Here is a 15,120-nt window from a genome sequence, read left to right on the forward strand (position 1 = left end):
GCTGAGGCAGTAGGATCGCTTAAGCCCAGGAGTTTGAGGTTGCTGTGAGCTAGGCTGATGCCATGGCACTCACTCTAGCCCGGGCGACAACGCGAGACTGTGTCTCAAAAAAAAAAAAAAGAAAGGGCAAGAAAATGCCAACTTATTCCTCTTATGGAAAAGAAAAATCAAATTTGAGGGGGGGGGTACCTCTTCAATGGTTTTCCTGTATTTTTATTCTCTAAAAAAGTTCAGATTTCCCATCTTTCAATGTCCTATATAACCCAGGCTACACTGTCTATCCAATTTGATTGCCAACTAACTCCTCCTTATCACAGGAGAAATTCCAGTCAGGCTGTGCCTTTTTACTCATATCTATCTTAAGCTTTCAAAGAATAGCTCACATCCCATTGCTTAAAAAAAAAAAAAAAAGCCCTCACAGAATGTCACCTTTCCATGAACCTCTCTATCCCCTATTCATTAATATAATCAATAAATTATATTGATAGATAAAATCCCATATTATTTCCAAAAATATTTTATATAGGACAAACTCCTCAAGTTACATTATAAGATTTTTTTAAAAAGTACAAAATTGGTAAAGTAGTTTCAAAAAGTTCAGAGGAAACATTCTAAGGTTTGCTGTACTATCTTGCATAGCAGTGAATAATAAACGGTAAAAACTACTTGGTGGCCGGGTGCAGTGGCTCACGCCTGTAATCCTAGCACTCTGGAGGCCAAGGTGGGATGATTCCTTCAGGTCAGGAGTTCGAGACCAGCTTGAGCAAGAATAGAGACCCTATCTCTACAAAAAAATAGAAAAAATTAGCAAGGCATGGTGGTGTGCACCTGGTCCCAGCTACTTGGGAGGTTGAGGCAGGAGGATTGCTTGAGCATAGGAATTTGAGGTTGCTGTGAGCTAGGCTTATGCCACGGCACTCTAGCCCAGGTGACAGAGTGAGACTGTCTCAAAAACAAAACAAAACAAACACAAAAAACACAAAAAAACCCTACTTGGTGAACAACTACAATTTTTAAAATTTACAGTCTGTTGCTAACAATATAAAAATAAGAAAAAATCTGAACAAAAGAACTACCAAAATCAGTGAATGTCTGGCATTTTTATGTTTTTTATTTTTTTTCCTTCTAATAATGGCTTTATCCACCCAACCAACAAATATTTATTTACTAAGGAGAATCTAGTGACAGGCACTGTGATAAGTACCAGAACTATAAAGGTGACCAAAACTAGACAAGGTTCCAACTCTAAGGAGTTTACTGTCTAGAAGAAAAGATAAATAATCCAATAAGAATGTAATTTAAAACGGTTAGATTCGTTTGATATATTCTTTTAAAAAACTATAGTTATATATACAAAGATAAATATTCTGAAGGGAAGGAACATGGGTCCCAGAAGGGTACATATCAAATAAACTTGACCTAGCTAGAAAGGACCAAAAAAGCCTCCCTGAAAAAAAAAATTACGTTGAGGCTGAGATCTGAAGGATAAACTTAGGTTAAATTAGTCAAAAAAGCTAAGGGTGTAAATGCAGATGAGGGGGCTTCATTCCAGGTAGAAGGAAGAACATGAGCTATGGTACTCAGGGGAGGGGGCTGTATTAAAGAAAATTTTAAAAGGCCTGTGTGACTAGAGCACAAATAAGAGATCAAGAATGATGCGGACAAAGCTTAAAAGGAAAGCAAGGAAGATGTTACCACTAGAGGAAACAAGATAAAGGGTACATGGGATCTCTTTACTTTTTAGAACTACATGTGAATCTATCATTATCTCAAAATTAAAAGTTAAAGAAAAGAAAAGAAGGAAGGAAGGAAGGAAGGAAAGAAGGAAGGGAGGGAGGGAGGGAGGGAGGGAGGCAGGCAGGCAGGCAAGCAAGCAACAGCCAAACAGGCCAGGGCCTGTGGGTTTAATTAAGCACACTAATCTGTTGGAGCAATGCAAAACCAATAATAAAACATTTTAAGATGGGGAAGTGACATGTTCAGATTTGCATTTTCAGATAATCACTCTAGCTATAATACAGATTGAAGATAGGTCAGAGTGGTTGTGAGGAAACAGATTACTAGACTACTACAGGTGTCCGATAATGGTGGATTGGTTTAGGATAGTAGCAGTATGAATGCAAATATATAAAATTAAAGCTAACAAGTGTGAATTTTTTATTCTGATGCCAAATACTAGTAAGTGGCATTTAAAAATTAAAGCATTTCAAGATAACACAAATGAATAAAATATGAATTTCATAACTTTATCGCATCAAATGTTTTTCTTCAAAAGTTAACAAAATATTCTTAAGGAATGATAGTATGGAATATGAGAAAAATAAACATGAAATAACCGACATTCATTGGTTTAATTAAAACTATGTTAAAAATACATTTTTATGATTTTTAAGAAAAAAATTATCAATAAGCCCATGAGTATTACCAGACATCTGTCAACTTACCATTTTTCCAATCATCATTACATAAGGTCCTGCCTGTTGATTTACAGCTAGAAAATCTAGCAAACGCACATACCAAAATATTATGTTAAGACAGTAAATTAATCTTCCAGCTACAAAAACATGATTAGCATATGCATTTTCAAAGTTCCATTTTGCTCCAAATCTTAGTCCAAATCCAATGAAGAAAGAAATTATGGCAATTGTATCGCTGATATTGAAGTAATCACTAAACCATACTTTAATCTTCTGGTTTATTTTCCCAGCTTCAGACATAAAGATCTAAAGGTTTAACAAGAACAAAAAAGGTTTAATCAATTTCTTCCTATTAAAACATATACAGCATTCAATTATATCACAGAATTTAGATATCTTTTAATGCTTCACAATGCTTTTAATCTGTTATCTTGTCATTTGATCACCAAAACAATAAGATAACAGAGATCGATACTTCTTATAAATAAATGGCCTGCCCAAACAAGACCATCCAATTAAAAAGCTGAAAATCTTAGATTACAACACAGTTCTCTAGACCTGGGAAGTAAAATACTTTTGAAAAGTGTTTTAGTTCCAACTGAAGCAACACCTGGATATCCTGGTAGTATGTCCCAAAGATGCCTTCTTCACAGAAAGTAAATAACTCAGTGGTTTAAGTAGCTGTATTTATCTAACTTATTTAAAACCTATACCTCTTCTCTTGAATACAAGAATTTTTAGAAATATCTTTCGGAAGGCCAGGCGTGGTGGCTGATGCCTATAATCCTAGCACTCTGGGAGGCCGAGGCGGGTGGATCACTCAAGGTCAGGAGTTCAATACCAGCCTGAGCAAGAGCAAGACCCGTCTCTACTAAAAATAGAAAGAAATTAGCGGCCCAACTAAAAATATATAGAAAAAACTAGCTGGGCATGGTGCTACATGCCTGTAGTCCCAGCTACTCAGGAGGCTGAGGCAGGAGGATTGCTTGAGCCCAGGAGTTTGAGGTTGCTGTGAGCTAGGCTGACACTACGGCACACTAGCCCAAGCAACAGAGTGAGACTCTGTCTCAAAAAAAAAAAAAAAAAAAGAAATATCTTTTGGAAGGAATGGTAATACATTCACAGCTTCAAAAATCACAGTGTATCAAACACTGAAAAGCCTCTCTTTCACGCTTCTCCCTTAGCTAATTAATTACCCTTCCTATTAGAGGCAACCACTATTATTACTATCTCATAAATCCTTGCAGAACTGTTATGAATATATAGTTTTAAAAATGCTTTGCAACTTGCTTTTATCATTTAACAAATCAATTTTTTCAAATATTTTGTTAAAACAACAGATTTCGTAAACATATAGACCACAGCACTCAGAGGGATTTCAAATGCATAATAAGCTCTTTAATAAGATAAATTCTTATGATATCTAAGTGGGAAGGAAGTAAAAATGCCTTCTAATTATTTTTGCAATTTCTTGTATTCCATAAATGTAAAGAAGAGACATGGAGTAATTCAGAAGTATTTATGCATGTGTATTATTCCTAAGAAAAAAATATTTTTTCTTCAAAATCAAGATGTTAGAAAATGTATAACTGAAGCTGAGTACTTTAAGACATAGGGATATAAATCTAAATGGCAAGTCAGTGGGTAATAGAGCACATTTTAGTGGGCAGTACAATATAAGAGCAAAATAAATATCTTTTTATAATTTACCTACCCAATCGGCTGGTTTTATGAGAACATAAATATGAATGTTGAGGAAATTTTAAAAATCTAGGATATGTTTCTGAGACAAATCATTATATTTGTAATGGTCAAAAAGTAAATGGCATACATTCACTGATTTCTATTCTTGTGCCATTATTTTTAGAATAGCAAAAATAAACATTTTGTATACTTCTATAATGTCATCACTCATTGAAATTACAAACAACACACACACACAGCCACATACACACCCAAAACAAAACAAAAAATCTTCCACGTATGCAGTAAGTTACCGGTAGGAAAAATTAAAGACATACCTCACGGACTTTCTCAATGGCATAGGTAAAAATATAAGCAATAACAATCCATTCTTGAACTGAAGGTAACCGTTCCATTTGTACAAGAACCACAAATGTATAAAGCATCAGAAATCCTAAATATGCCAACTAATAAAAAAATTAATAAAAGTTATATAAATAAAATTGGTTATAAAACTTTTTATTATGTACATGTTCAAGCACACACAAAAATAGACACTAAATGAACATTTGTGAATTATCCCCCAGGTTCAATCATTAAAATAGTTTAGATGTCTCTTCTTCAATGCAAATATTGCATTTGTCATAGTCCCCAGAGTAAAAATGTGTTGTTTTAGAACTTTGTCCAAAAAAAAAAAAAAAAAAAAAAAAGAACTTTGTCAACCCTTTAAAACCTCCCATAGAAAAAATTTTATAATCAGATTTATGTTCTTAGCATGGTCCATACAATTTGTTCAACATATACTATACCTGGAGTATCATAATGCATTAAAATTACTGCAGACATTCACCATCAGAATCACATACTTCTTGCTTCCTTCCTCTCCCAGCCAAATAGTATTCCTAAGAAAGACAACTGGTATTTTCCTAGCTCCCAGTCACTGAAGTTGAATCCCAAGAAATGGAAACAGATATGAAGAAGTTTTGCCCTATGTAATGTAACAGCCCACCTTTGATACTCTTTACCAAAAAAGTTATAGGTAAGTGATAAGGTCTATGCATAATAACACCTGAAGATTCATTTCATTTTGGAGTAAAACCTACAGTCATTGACCTTTGAAAAATTATGGCTAACAATCCTCTCATCTCTCTTCTTGCCTCTACCAGTCCTAGAACAAGTCACATCCTTTATTTGAGCTACAGCAGGCCAGGAAGTAAACTCCAATAAAGAAAGAAAAGAAAAATTCCTATAGCTACCTGCGATGGCTGTTTTAAAGCAGTCGTTCAAATTAATGCAAATGTAAGAAACCTACACTATTTCCATTAAAAGGGACAGAATCTGGAGATTAGAACAGATAACTGAGATTCGCGATAATCAATATCTAAACAGGGAGGAACAAGAAAATTTTCACACTGACAAGTAAGGAAATGTAATAAATTTAGTCTCAGGTTAACGGTCGTGTGTGGGTGAGAAAGCAATAGTTGGAGAAACAAATTTCTCAAATGTGCATCTTAGCACAAAGCCATTTGTATATTTTAGCAATTAAAACATACCTAATATTGATGAAAATGATAACAATAAATAAATAAACAAAAAACATCTTAAGGGTTTTCCTGGGAAGGGGACTAAGATCTTATTCACACAGCCCCTGGTCAAAAGCAGGGGCTAATCTCATGTGTTTCTTTTTTTTTTTTTTTTTGAGACAGAGTCTCACTCTGTTGCCTGGGCTAGAGTGAGTGCCATGGCGTCAGCCTAGCTCACAGCAACCTCAAACTCCTGGGCTCAAGTGATCCTTCTGCCTCAGCCTGCCAAGTAGCTGGGACTACAGGCATGCACCACCATGCCCGGCTAATTTTTTTTTTGTTGTTGTATATATTTTAGTTGTTTGGCTAACTTCTTTCTATTTTTAGTAGAGACGGGGGTCTCGCTCTTGCTCAGGCTGGTCTCGAACTCCTGAGCTCAAACGATCCGCCCGCCTTGGCCTCCCAGAGTGCTAGGATTACAGGTGTGAGCCACCGCGCCCGGCCTCATGTGTTTCTTCAGGTGAAAGGTGACATCAGCAAGATAGCCAACTATAAGCTCCTAAAGGTCATCCCCCAACAAAACCCACCAAAACAACAAATGAATAACTACATTCAATGAAAATAAGGTGAGTCCATCCATCTATGACCATATGCTCTTTAATCTGCTAGTAAAATCCATTTTTCCATAAAGCAAGAGAAAAGCCACTTATATGGCAGGTAATCAAGCATACACTTTAATATGATTAAGAAATAAGCCACAGGTAAATAAAACCATATGAAGGATCTGGATTACTCGTTATCATCTTTAATTAACACGGCAGGGCCGGGCGCGGTAGCTCACACCTGCAATCCTAGCACTCTGGGAGGCCGAGGTGGGTGGATCACTTGAGGTCAGGAGTTCGAGACCAGCCTGAGCAAGAGCAAGACCCCGTCTTTACTAAAAAATAGAAAGAAATTATCTGGCCAACTAAAAATATATAGAGAAAAAATTAGCCAGGCATAGTGGCACATGCCTGTAGTCCCAGCTACTTGGGAGGCTGAGGCAGAAGGATCGCTAAAGCCCAGGAGTTTGAGGTTGCTGTGAGCTAGGCTGACGCCATGGCACTCACTCTAGCCCAGGCAACAAAGCGAGACTCTGTCTCAAAAAAAAAAAAAAAAAAAAAAAAACACTGCAAACTGCTGGGCATGGTGGTTCACATCTGCAATCCTAGCACTTTGCAGGGGTGGGGGTCACCTGAGGCCTAGAGCTCAAGACCAGCCTAAGCAACATAGCAAAATCGATTTAAAAAAAAAAAAAATAGCCAGCCATGGTAGCACACATTTGTAGTCTCAGCTGCTCTGCTCTGGAGGCTGACATAGGAAGATCACTTGAGCTCAGGAATTTGAGGTTGCGGCCTAGCCCTGGCAACAGAGCAAGACACTGTCCCCCAAAAATTAAAAATTTAAAAAAACAAAAACACAACACTGCTAACAAGTTTATTTCTAGACTTTTATCTATAAAACCCTAAAGCACGAAGAAATTTATATTAATGATTGCATATCAGGTTCTTTTGCTTAATCTTTCACCATTATTTTTAATGGATGATTCATACGTTACTCACAAAGGCTTTTGGTTACCACATGGTTGGTAAGTAAATTTTTAGTTCTAATTAGAACTAAAATTTGTTAGTGGTTATCATTCTAGATGTTGGCAATTTGAATGAAATAAAGGAAACTTAGTGCTCTTTTAAAATGTGAAATGCTTTTTCAGTGATCTAAGTTATATCAAGATAATTATGGACTCTAGACCAAAGGTCCTCTAAAACCTGTCTTTCAAAAACATCATGCTCATGCAAATTTAAAAACATACCGTGTTAAACCAGAACTTTACAATTGGTGCATGATAAAAGGCATAGAACTTTCGTGTGATTGGAAGCTTTTTTGATTTTATTTGTATCTCCATTTCATTCTTTCCTTCATTATTGTCCAAAATCCTTACTTCTTTAAACACTTCCTAAAATAAAAAATATATTTTTATTGTACACTTATTCACAACAAATTTATATTTACTTCAATTTTTTTTCTCCTTACCATGGGGATCTCTTCTGTTATGTTTTGAAAGTTGTTTTCGCTATCTTCCATTGTCATCTGATGAGCATCTTGAGATTGTGGGATATGTGACATTTCAGCCTTGGTTTTATATTCTAGCATTAATATCGCAGGTGGAACTAAAATGCTTAGTATGACCTGAAATTTTTAGAAAAATATAAGTCTGCATTATAAATTAATGCTCTGCACGAATATAATAAAAACAATAAAAAGATTTAAATAACTTATGATTATTAGTTAGCCATTTGACCCTTAATAGCATAGGGGAAAAATAAAAGACTCATTTTTTACGTACATATTGTACTAAAAGAGGCCCAGGTTGGATTGTTTTAAAAAGTAACAACATATTTGACTATTATGATGATAAGGGTGTAGAAGAGATTCAATAATTATTATAGACTTGTACTTTAAACAAAATCAGATTACAATTTGTTCAGAAAATACATTTTTGTTTAAACAAAATCCAAGCCTTATAAAGGTGCTGTTGCTTAATTTTATCCTAAATCTCTCTGCAAGTGTTCCATGTCATAACATGATTACTCAGCTCGTGCCTCTATAAACAAAAAGGTTTATTTCTAAAATTTTACGCATTACTTGCAAAATTCTGAAGAATGAAGAAATTATAATTGTGTAACAGGGTTTCTGTTGGTTATTCTTTCACCATTATTTTTAGTACATGATTAGTATTTGTTATCTCTTACAATGGCTTACAGTTAAACTACTTGCCTGATTTCTGCCTTCTACATTTCTGTACCTTATTTAAAAAGATATAAGAGAATGAAAAGGGAAGTTTAAAGCAATATCTATCACTATGACAACAATGAAAGTACCAGCCATATTACCCAAATTCTTAACCATAAAAACTGGGCATATGGATATACTTATCCATAAGAATAAACTGGGTATATGGATAGGCTCATCCAATATACTTCGAGTCACTTAAAAGTAACAGATTATTAAATTAGTAGATAGGTCTTGAATTTTAAAATTTGGGAATCATCCTTTCATAAAGCAGTAACTTTTTTTCATAGCTGCTCAGGGCTGCAATCTACAATATTTCCCATTTGTTGCCCTCATACTTCTGGCTCAGAGAGGGCAACAATCATTACACACACCTGAAAAAAAATTCAAGAGTAAAGAATAGAAGGTCTTCAGCCTGAAAGTTGCCTAAAGAGAAACAAAAAATTATAAAAAAAAAAAAAAAAAAAAAAGAATAGAAGGAAAAAGGGGCCCAATTATGCCACTTGGGATGTAATGCCAATGACCCCTTCTCCTCCTGCCCAATTCCCCCATCACTCTCACAAATCAAGGCATTTTACTAGACATCTAGATTCTAGACTAATTCCTCTGTTCTCTTTATCTAATCACACACTTTATATCAAATTATTTCTAAGATATACCTTGTACCAGGAATTTTTCCTCATATTTAGCCTTCCCATCCACATATCAGATAATAACATTTGTGTACAGGTGTGGGCTACAAAAGGTCTAAGTCTTGAAGAAACTGCTAACTTAAGGCAGGTAGAATTACTCCAGTTTTTCAGTTCATAAGTGAGCAATTTCATAGCCATGGTTTCATCTTGTCTGAAGGATTGTTCTAGTAATTCAACTGCCAACTGACCAAAATCACTATAAAAAGATAAAAGCCAAAATATATTCAGATTAACAACTTGCAGTTTTAAACCACTGTTCTTAAATTCATTTATAATACTTTCCAGTATTTAATATTTTCAAACTTATAGAATTGTGAGGCATTAGAATCATAGTAATTCTGTTTTCAGACATCTAAATCCATGTGGAAATCATAAAATATTAAAATATGTTACATTAAGCATAAGACTGAAAAGGTGAATCTAGACCACTTTCTCCTAGAAATAAAATTAGAAATACAACTAAAGTCTCACAGGGAACCAAAATTGACAGTGTTCAACACTCTGTTCAAAAAAGTCTCTATATAGTATTTCAAACATAGGAAAGGGTTGTTACCTGGTAGAGAAGAACAATATAACTAGGGACTAACCTAATCATGAGAAACACCTGAATCTTGAATTTCCACTAAGTAATCACAGGACTCCAAAAATTTCATTAGCAAATGAAATTTTTCCTCATCTAACTGCTACTCTGTGTAATTATTAAGGTGATTTCTGGCACTTCTTTCTCGCTGAAATACTTAACTCTTGAATTGCAAATATAATAACCTCTTTCACATACATAGGCAGAAAAGTTTCATTCTGAATTCTTAAAAATACATAATATATTTTAAAAATAATTTTTTCTTAACTGTGTACCAATAAAATTATACATCTATACCCCCATTAAGGGCATGGAACTATAGCACCTATTCAAACACAATTTTACATTTTTAAAATGTTTTCAAATGATAAAATATCACTTACTTGGAATATTGCTTCAGTTCTTCTGAAGTATCATCTACCAGGTCACTCTGCTTTGCTTCATATGCCATTGAACGATAGATTTTACAGGCAACTAATGCTTTAGCCATTGATTCTTCACCATGCTGCCATAAAAAACGGGCCATGACCTGCCTCTTCATAAGGCAAGCCCAAATTAACAGTTCATTAAGTGGATAAGGAAAGCGCTTGGTTTCTGGATCATCAATATCTACAATTTCATCTTTGGTTCTCTTCTTCTTTCCTTCTTCCATAGCTGTATCAATCTTCAAGGGAAAATAAATGTCAATAAGGCTCATTATATACAGTAAGGCCGTATGACATTCATGTTAGTAAAAATTTTTATAAAATATCCTTTACACTATTCTTCAACTTTTTATAACTGCACATAACAGTATAAACATGTAAACATACACTTGTAATTCATTTTATAAAAATGCCATATCAACAAAACTGTTAATTTTCCAGTATTAAAGGGCCTAAATATTAATATTTCAACTAATTATCTGATAGAATGCAATTTTAATAAAGTAAAAGTTTGTCATGCATGTTCTTAAGTAAAGATGGAATAAAAGGAGTCAGTTAAACACTTATCAAAACATTTTATAAATTCAGTTATCATAGCTAAGTATGAAAAACTTAATAGAATCATTAATGTAAATGAATGTTTCTGTATATAGGAAAATGAAGAGTTCAAGATATAATATATACAAAAACAAAAAATAATTCTTACTAAAACAAGTACTTTTTGTTTAGTAACACTAATTAGAAAGAACAAAATAAAAATCCAGAAAGGATAATATTTAAATAAATATACCTTTGGTCGGTAGGGCTGTGCTGTTTTAATGAAATGATTATGTCTCATTTTTTCCTTTTTATCTGCCCTATTGCCAAAAGATTCATGACTCTTTCGCAACTGAGGAGTGCTGCTGGAGGTATTTCGTCCAGATCTCTGAAAATGAGATCCTATTAGCTTTTACACATTTAAATATGCTGACATTTTATAAATATTCAAAAATCAATTTACATATGTATACAAGTGTGTTTGTGTATGCACACAAAGCATGACTGGTTTACAATTTCAATTACAAAATATTTCTAATTACTCTTAGTTGAAAATCTCATATTTTAAGACAATGTTACTTTCACCCTTCTATGTAACTAATTCTTAATGTTTAAAGTGCATGAGTTAACTTAAAAGCACATATATAGACTTCCCCCCAAGTTTTACATACCCGATTATTTCCACCAAGACTATTATATATTAATCGAAAACGTTTCCTAGTGTAGGTGCATCTGTAGGTTCCTCCCATGAGATATTCAATAACAAGTCCTATATCAATTAGAGTGATCTTATATCCTGGAGGAAGATTTCCCTGGAAACAAAACATTAGTTTTAAATAGATAGGACAGTATTTCTCAATATTGTCATGCCATGCCTAGGAATAAGCCTACTATCCAAAATGACAAATGTTTGTTATAAATGAGGGTTGCAGCAGCTATCTTTACAGGAGAAGGGATTCACTTGTTTCTCCATTTCCTTTTGTAAGAAGAGGGGATTCTTAAATTTTTGAGGCCTCAAAGGTGTGGCTTGGGACAGGAGTACAGTCTAAAGCAGGAAGATAATTTGATCTCTCCACTGCCCTAATACTTCACACCTAGAGGCAACAGAACTGCTAAAAAGCCAACTATTTCATTTTTATTGTACATATCACAAAATACATTTTCCTACAAAATAATGCCATCACTGTTAATTATTTTTCCAGATTGGCACATAAACACATATAAATATTTTTTAACCAAAATTGTGCTGGCTATATTATAGATTACACAAGTTTTTATAGTCTTCTCTAGGACTTAACTACCACTTGTAACATTGCTTAAAGGAGCAGTCCTCAATCTTTTTGACACCAGGGACAGGTTTCGTGGAAGACAGTTTTTCGAAGCAGGGCAGGGGAGAGGAAGCACTGCCACCTTGGCTCTACCTGAGATCATCAGGTGTTGGATTCTCACGGGGAGCATGCAACCTGGATCCCTCAGGTGCAGTTTGCAGTGGGGTTCCCTATGAAGGTCTGATGCCACTATTGATCTGATGGGGGGCAGGGCTTGGGTGGTGATGCAAGCAATGGGGCGTGGCTGTGGGTGCTGGTAGGGCTTCGCTCGCCTCCTGCTGGGTGGCTCAGTTCTTGGGGACTTCAGGTTTAAAACTTAAGACTTCATTTTCCAAGGGCAAAAATTTGCAAATGAACTTTTGCAACATAAGCCATTTGTGAGTTTTGAAAGACTGCCTGTTGTAGAATTTAAGAACTGGTTAATTTTATTAAATAATCTTAAAGGGGTTAATCACCACATGATTTATATTATCAACTAATTCTGTCCTACCATCACCATTCTTTCCATTTTCCTGATTATAATTTCATGAACTTAGTATTGTCTTACATATTTATATTTTTAATATGTTTCATCTGCAAAATTTCTAATTTCTACACAGCTAGTCTTTGAATCTCTAGCTTGAAAATTAATCAAAATATATATTTCCATCTTAAAAGGTTTTCATTTTAACTCAAGCAACCTCAAAATATGATTTATGATTGAGAAAGTCATCTATGACATTCTCTGATATTTTTTTTAAAAGCCTAACAAATGCCATTCTAATAGAAGCCTATTTGAATGAGAAATATTTAAATTAAGGAAAACAATGTGAATTATCTAAAATGTCATAGTGACCTATTTCTCAAACTACATTGAGAACTCTTACAAAACTCAAGTTAATATGAATCAGAAAATATTCAATTACTGCCTATATTTCAGGATTTATCACTTATGGAAATGAAAAAACTGGGCTTATTATTATAGCCACCAATGTAACAAAGTCAATATATACAAACCCTCATATTTGTTTCCAGAATTAACCATCATAATTCTTTCTGCTGACCCATATAAGTAAACCATAATTAATGCAAATGCATCTTAGAAACTTCTTGTCAAGAAGTCTCCCCGATTACTCAAGGTTTCTAGTTTAGTATTAAATAACAAAATACAAATGCAGAAAATGAAAAGATTCCAGTTCTTGGGGAACTTACAAAACAAAAAGAAAGAAAACAGAAAATGACCTGTCTGTTTTAATTTTTAATAGTGCACTCACATTTAGTAGCAAGTTCAAACAAAGAATTCTAAACAGAAAGCATTTTAAGTTGATACTTAGAAAATATTGTAATCAATCAAATACAGGTACCATTACATCAAGGAAAATAAAACTATCCGATACCAATAATTTAAATGGCTATAAAAGTGTTGATAAATGTTTAAAACTATTAATTCCCAAAGAAACCCAATAGGAGAGAATAGGAGCAACAGTGCATCGATTTAGTCACCAAAGAATAGCTTCACACCATATGACAGTGTCACTACCAGTGCTAGATATTTTTAAAAGGCGAGAGGCAGGCCAAGTGCGGTGGCTCATGCCTGTAATACTAGCACTCTGGGAGGCTGAGGCAGGAGGATCACTTGAACTCAGGAGTTTGAAACCAGCCTGAGTAGGAGGGAGACCCAGTGTCTACTAAAAAAATAAAAATGAAAAAAAAAAAAAAAATAGAAAAAAATTAGTCCAGCGTGGTGGCAAGAGCTACTCCCAACTATTCCAGAGGCTGAGGCAGGAGGATCACTTGAATCCAGGAGTTTGAAGTTACTGTGAGCTAGGCTGGCTGACACCACAGCACTCTAGCGCAGGAGACAGAGTGAGACTCTGCCTCAAAAAAAAAAAAAAAAAAAAAAAGTGGAGGTAAAGAGAGCACTTTACCATTTTTACTGGCAAAGTCTGCCATTAAGATCACCACCCAGTGTTTCCCTCAATTTCCTTATTCAACATCTTTTACAATGGAACAAATTTCTGCAGAACACAGAGAATAAAAACACATTCTATCAATGATCTTCCCTTTATGGAATAGTGAGCTTTATAAAACGCATTACATTCTATCTTGGATGACTAGAAGCTCAGGAAACTTGGCCTTAATTTCATAACCTTTCCTTTTTCTTGATTTCTGACACATTATGCTCTTTACTTCTCTTACCACATATTTAGCCCTTATTTTATCTTGTTCTAAAAACTGCCATTTAATTGCTGTTTTTAAAATGTATTTATATGTTTTTTTAAAACAGATGAAGTAGAAATGACTTCTTAAAAATGCCCTTTTACAAAAACAAAAATAATCTCTTACCTGTTTGACATCTCGAACAAGATGAAATAGCATTGGATTAGTTGGACCTTGTTTCTTTAGGGGAGAAAAAAAGTAGAGCAAACTTTTATTTTTCTTCTACACTAACTGAGCATTAAATAAATAAATAAATAAATAAATAAATAAATAAATAAATAAATAAATAAATAACATAGCATAACTTAGACAATTTCCCTTTTTAACTTACAGCAGCAGTCCCCAACCTTTTTGGCATCAGGGACCAGTTTCATGGGAGACAATTTTTCCATGGACAGACTCGGGGGTTGGTTTTGGGATGATTCAAGCATATTACATTTATTGTACAGTCAAACCTCTCTGCTAATGATAATCTGTATTTGCAGCCACTCCCCAGAGCTAGCATCACGGCCTCAGCTCTACCTCAGATCATCAGGCATTAAATTTTCATAAGAAGCACACAACCTAGATACCTCGCACATGCAGTTTACAGTAGGGTTCCAGCTCCTATGAGAATCTGTGGTCACTGCTGATCCGACAGGAGGCAGAGCTTATGCAGTGATGCGAGCAATGGGGAGTGGCTATAAATACAGATGAAGCTTCCCTGGCTCCCCTGCCGCTCATCTCCTGCTGTGCAGCCTGGTTCCTAACAGGCCACAGACCAGTGCTGGTCTGTGGCTGGGAGGTTGGGGACCACAGACTTATAGGACTTTTATGAACCTTTGTATACAAATTATATTGTCTTGGAGTTATTTTTTTAGGTTCTGTTCATAAAGGGGAACAACAAAGAAAATGATTGTCACATTTA

The 15,120-nt window shown here is 34.7% G+C and overlaps 1 protein-coding gene across 2 annotated transcripts in view; it reads right to left on the reverse strand.

The window, feature by feature from the left end:
* TRPM7 (transient receptor potential cation channel subfamily M member 7) overlaps nt 1-15,120 on the reverse strand; it is a 102,240-nt gene that overhangs the window by 40,113 nt on the left and 47,007 nt on the right. For both annotated transcript variants that reach the window (XM_045529156.1, XM_045529165.1), the window contains exons 13-21: nt 14,340-14,393; nt 11,358-11,498; nt 10,940-11,074; nt 10,108-10,388; nt 9,112-9,340; nt 7,694-7,849; nt 7,473-7,616; nt 4,439-4,567; nt 2,445-2,723 (exon numbers count right to left, since the gene is read on the reverse strand). In XM_045529156.1, the coding sequence (XP_045385112.1) occupies nt 2,445-2,723; nt 4,439-4,567; nt 7,473-7,616; nt 7,694-7,849; nt 9,112-9,340; nt 10,108-10,388; nt 10,940-11,074; nt 11,358-11,498; nt 14,340-14,393 (1,548 nt within the window). The remainder of the gene's footprint in view (nt 1-2,444; nt 2,724-4,438; nt 4,568-7,472; nt 7,617-7,693; nt 7,850-9,111; nt 9,341-10,107; nt 10,389-10,939; nt 11,075-11,357; nt 11,499-14,339; nt 14,394-15,120) is intronic.

The sequence above is a fragment of the Lemur catta genome, chromosome 1 (genome assembly GCF_020740605.2).
Source record: "Lemur catta isolate mLemCat1 chromosome 1, mLemCat1.pri, whole genome shotgun sequence".
Lineage (NCBI taxonomy): Eukaryota > Metazoa > Chordata > Mammalia > Primates > Lemuridae > Lemur > Lemur catta.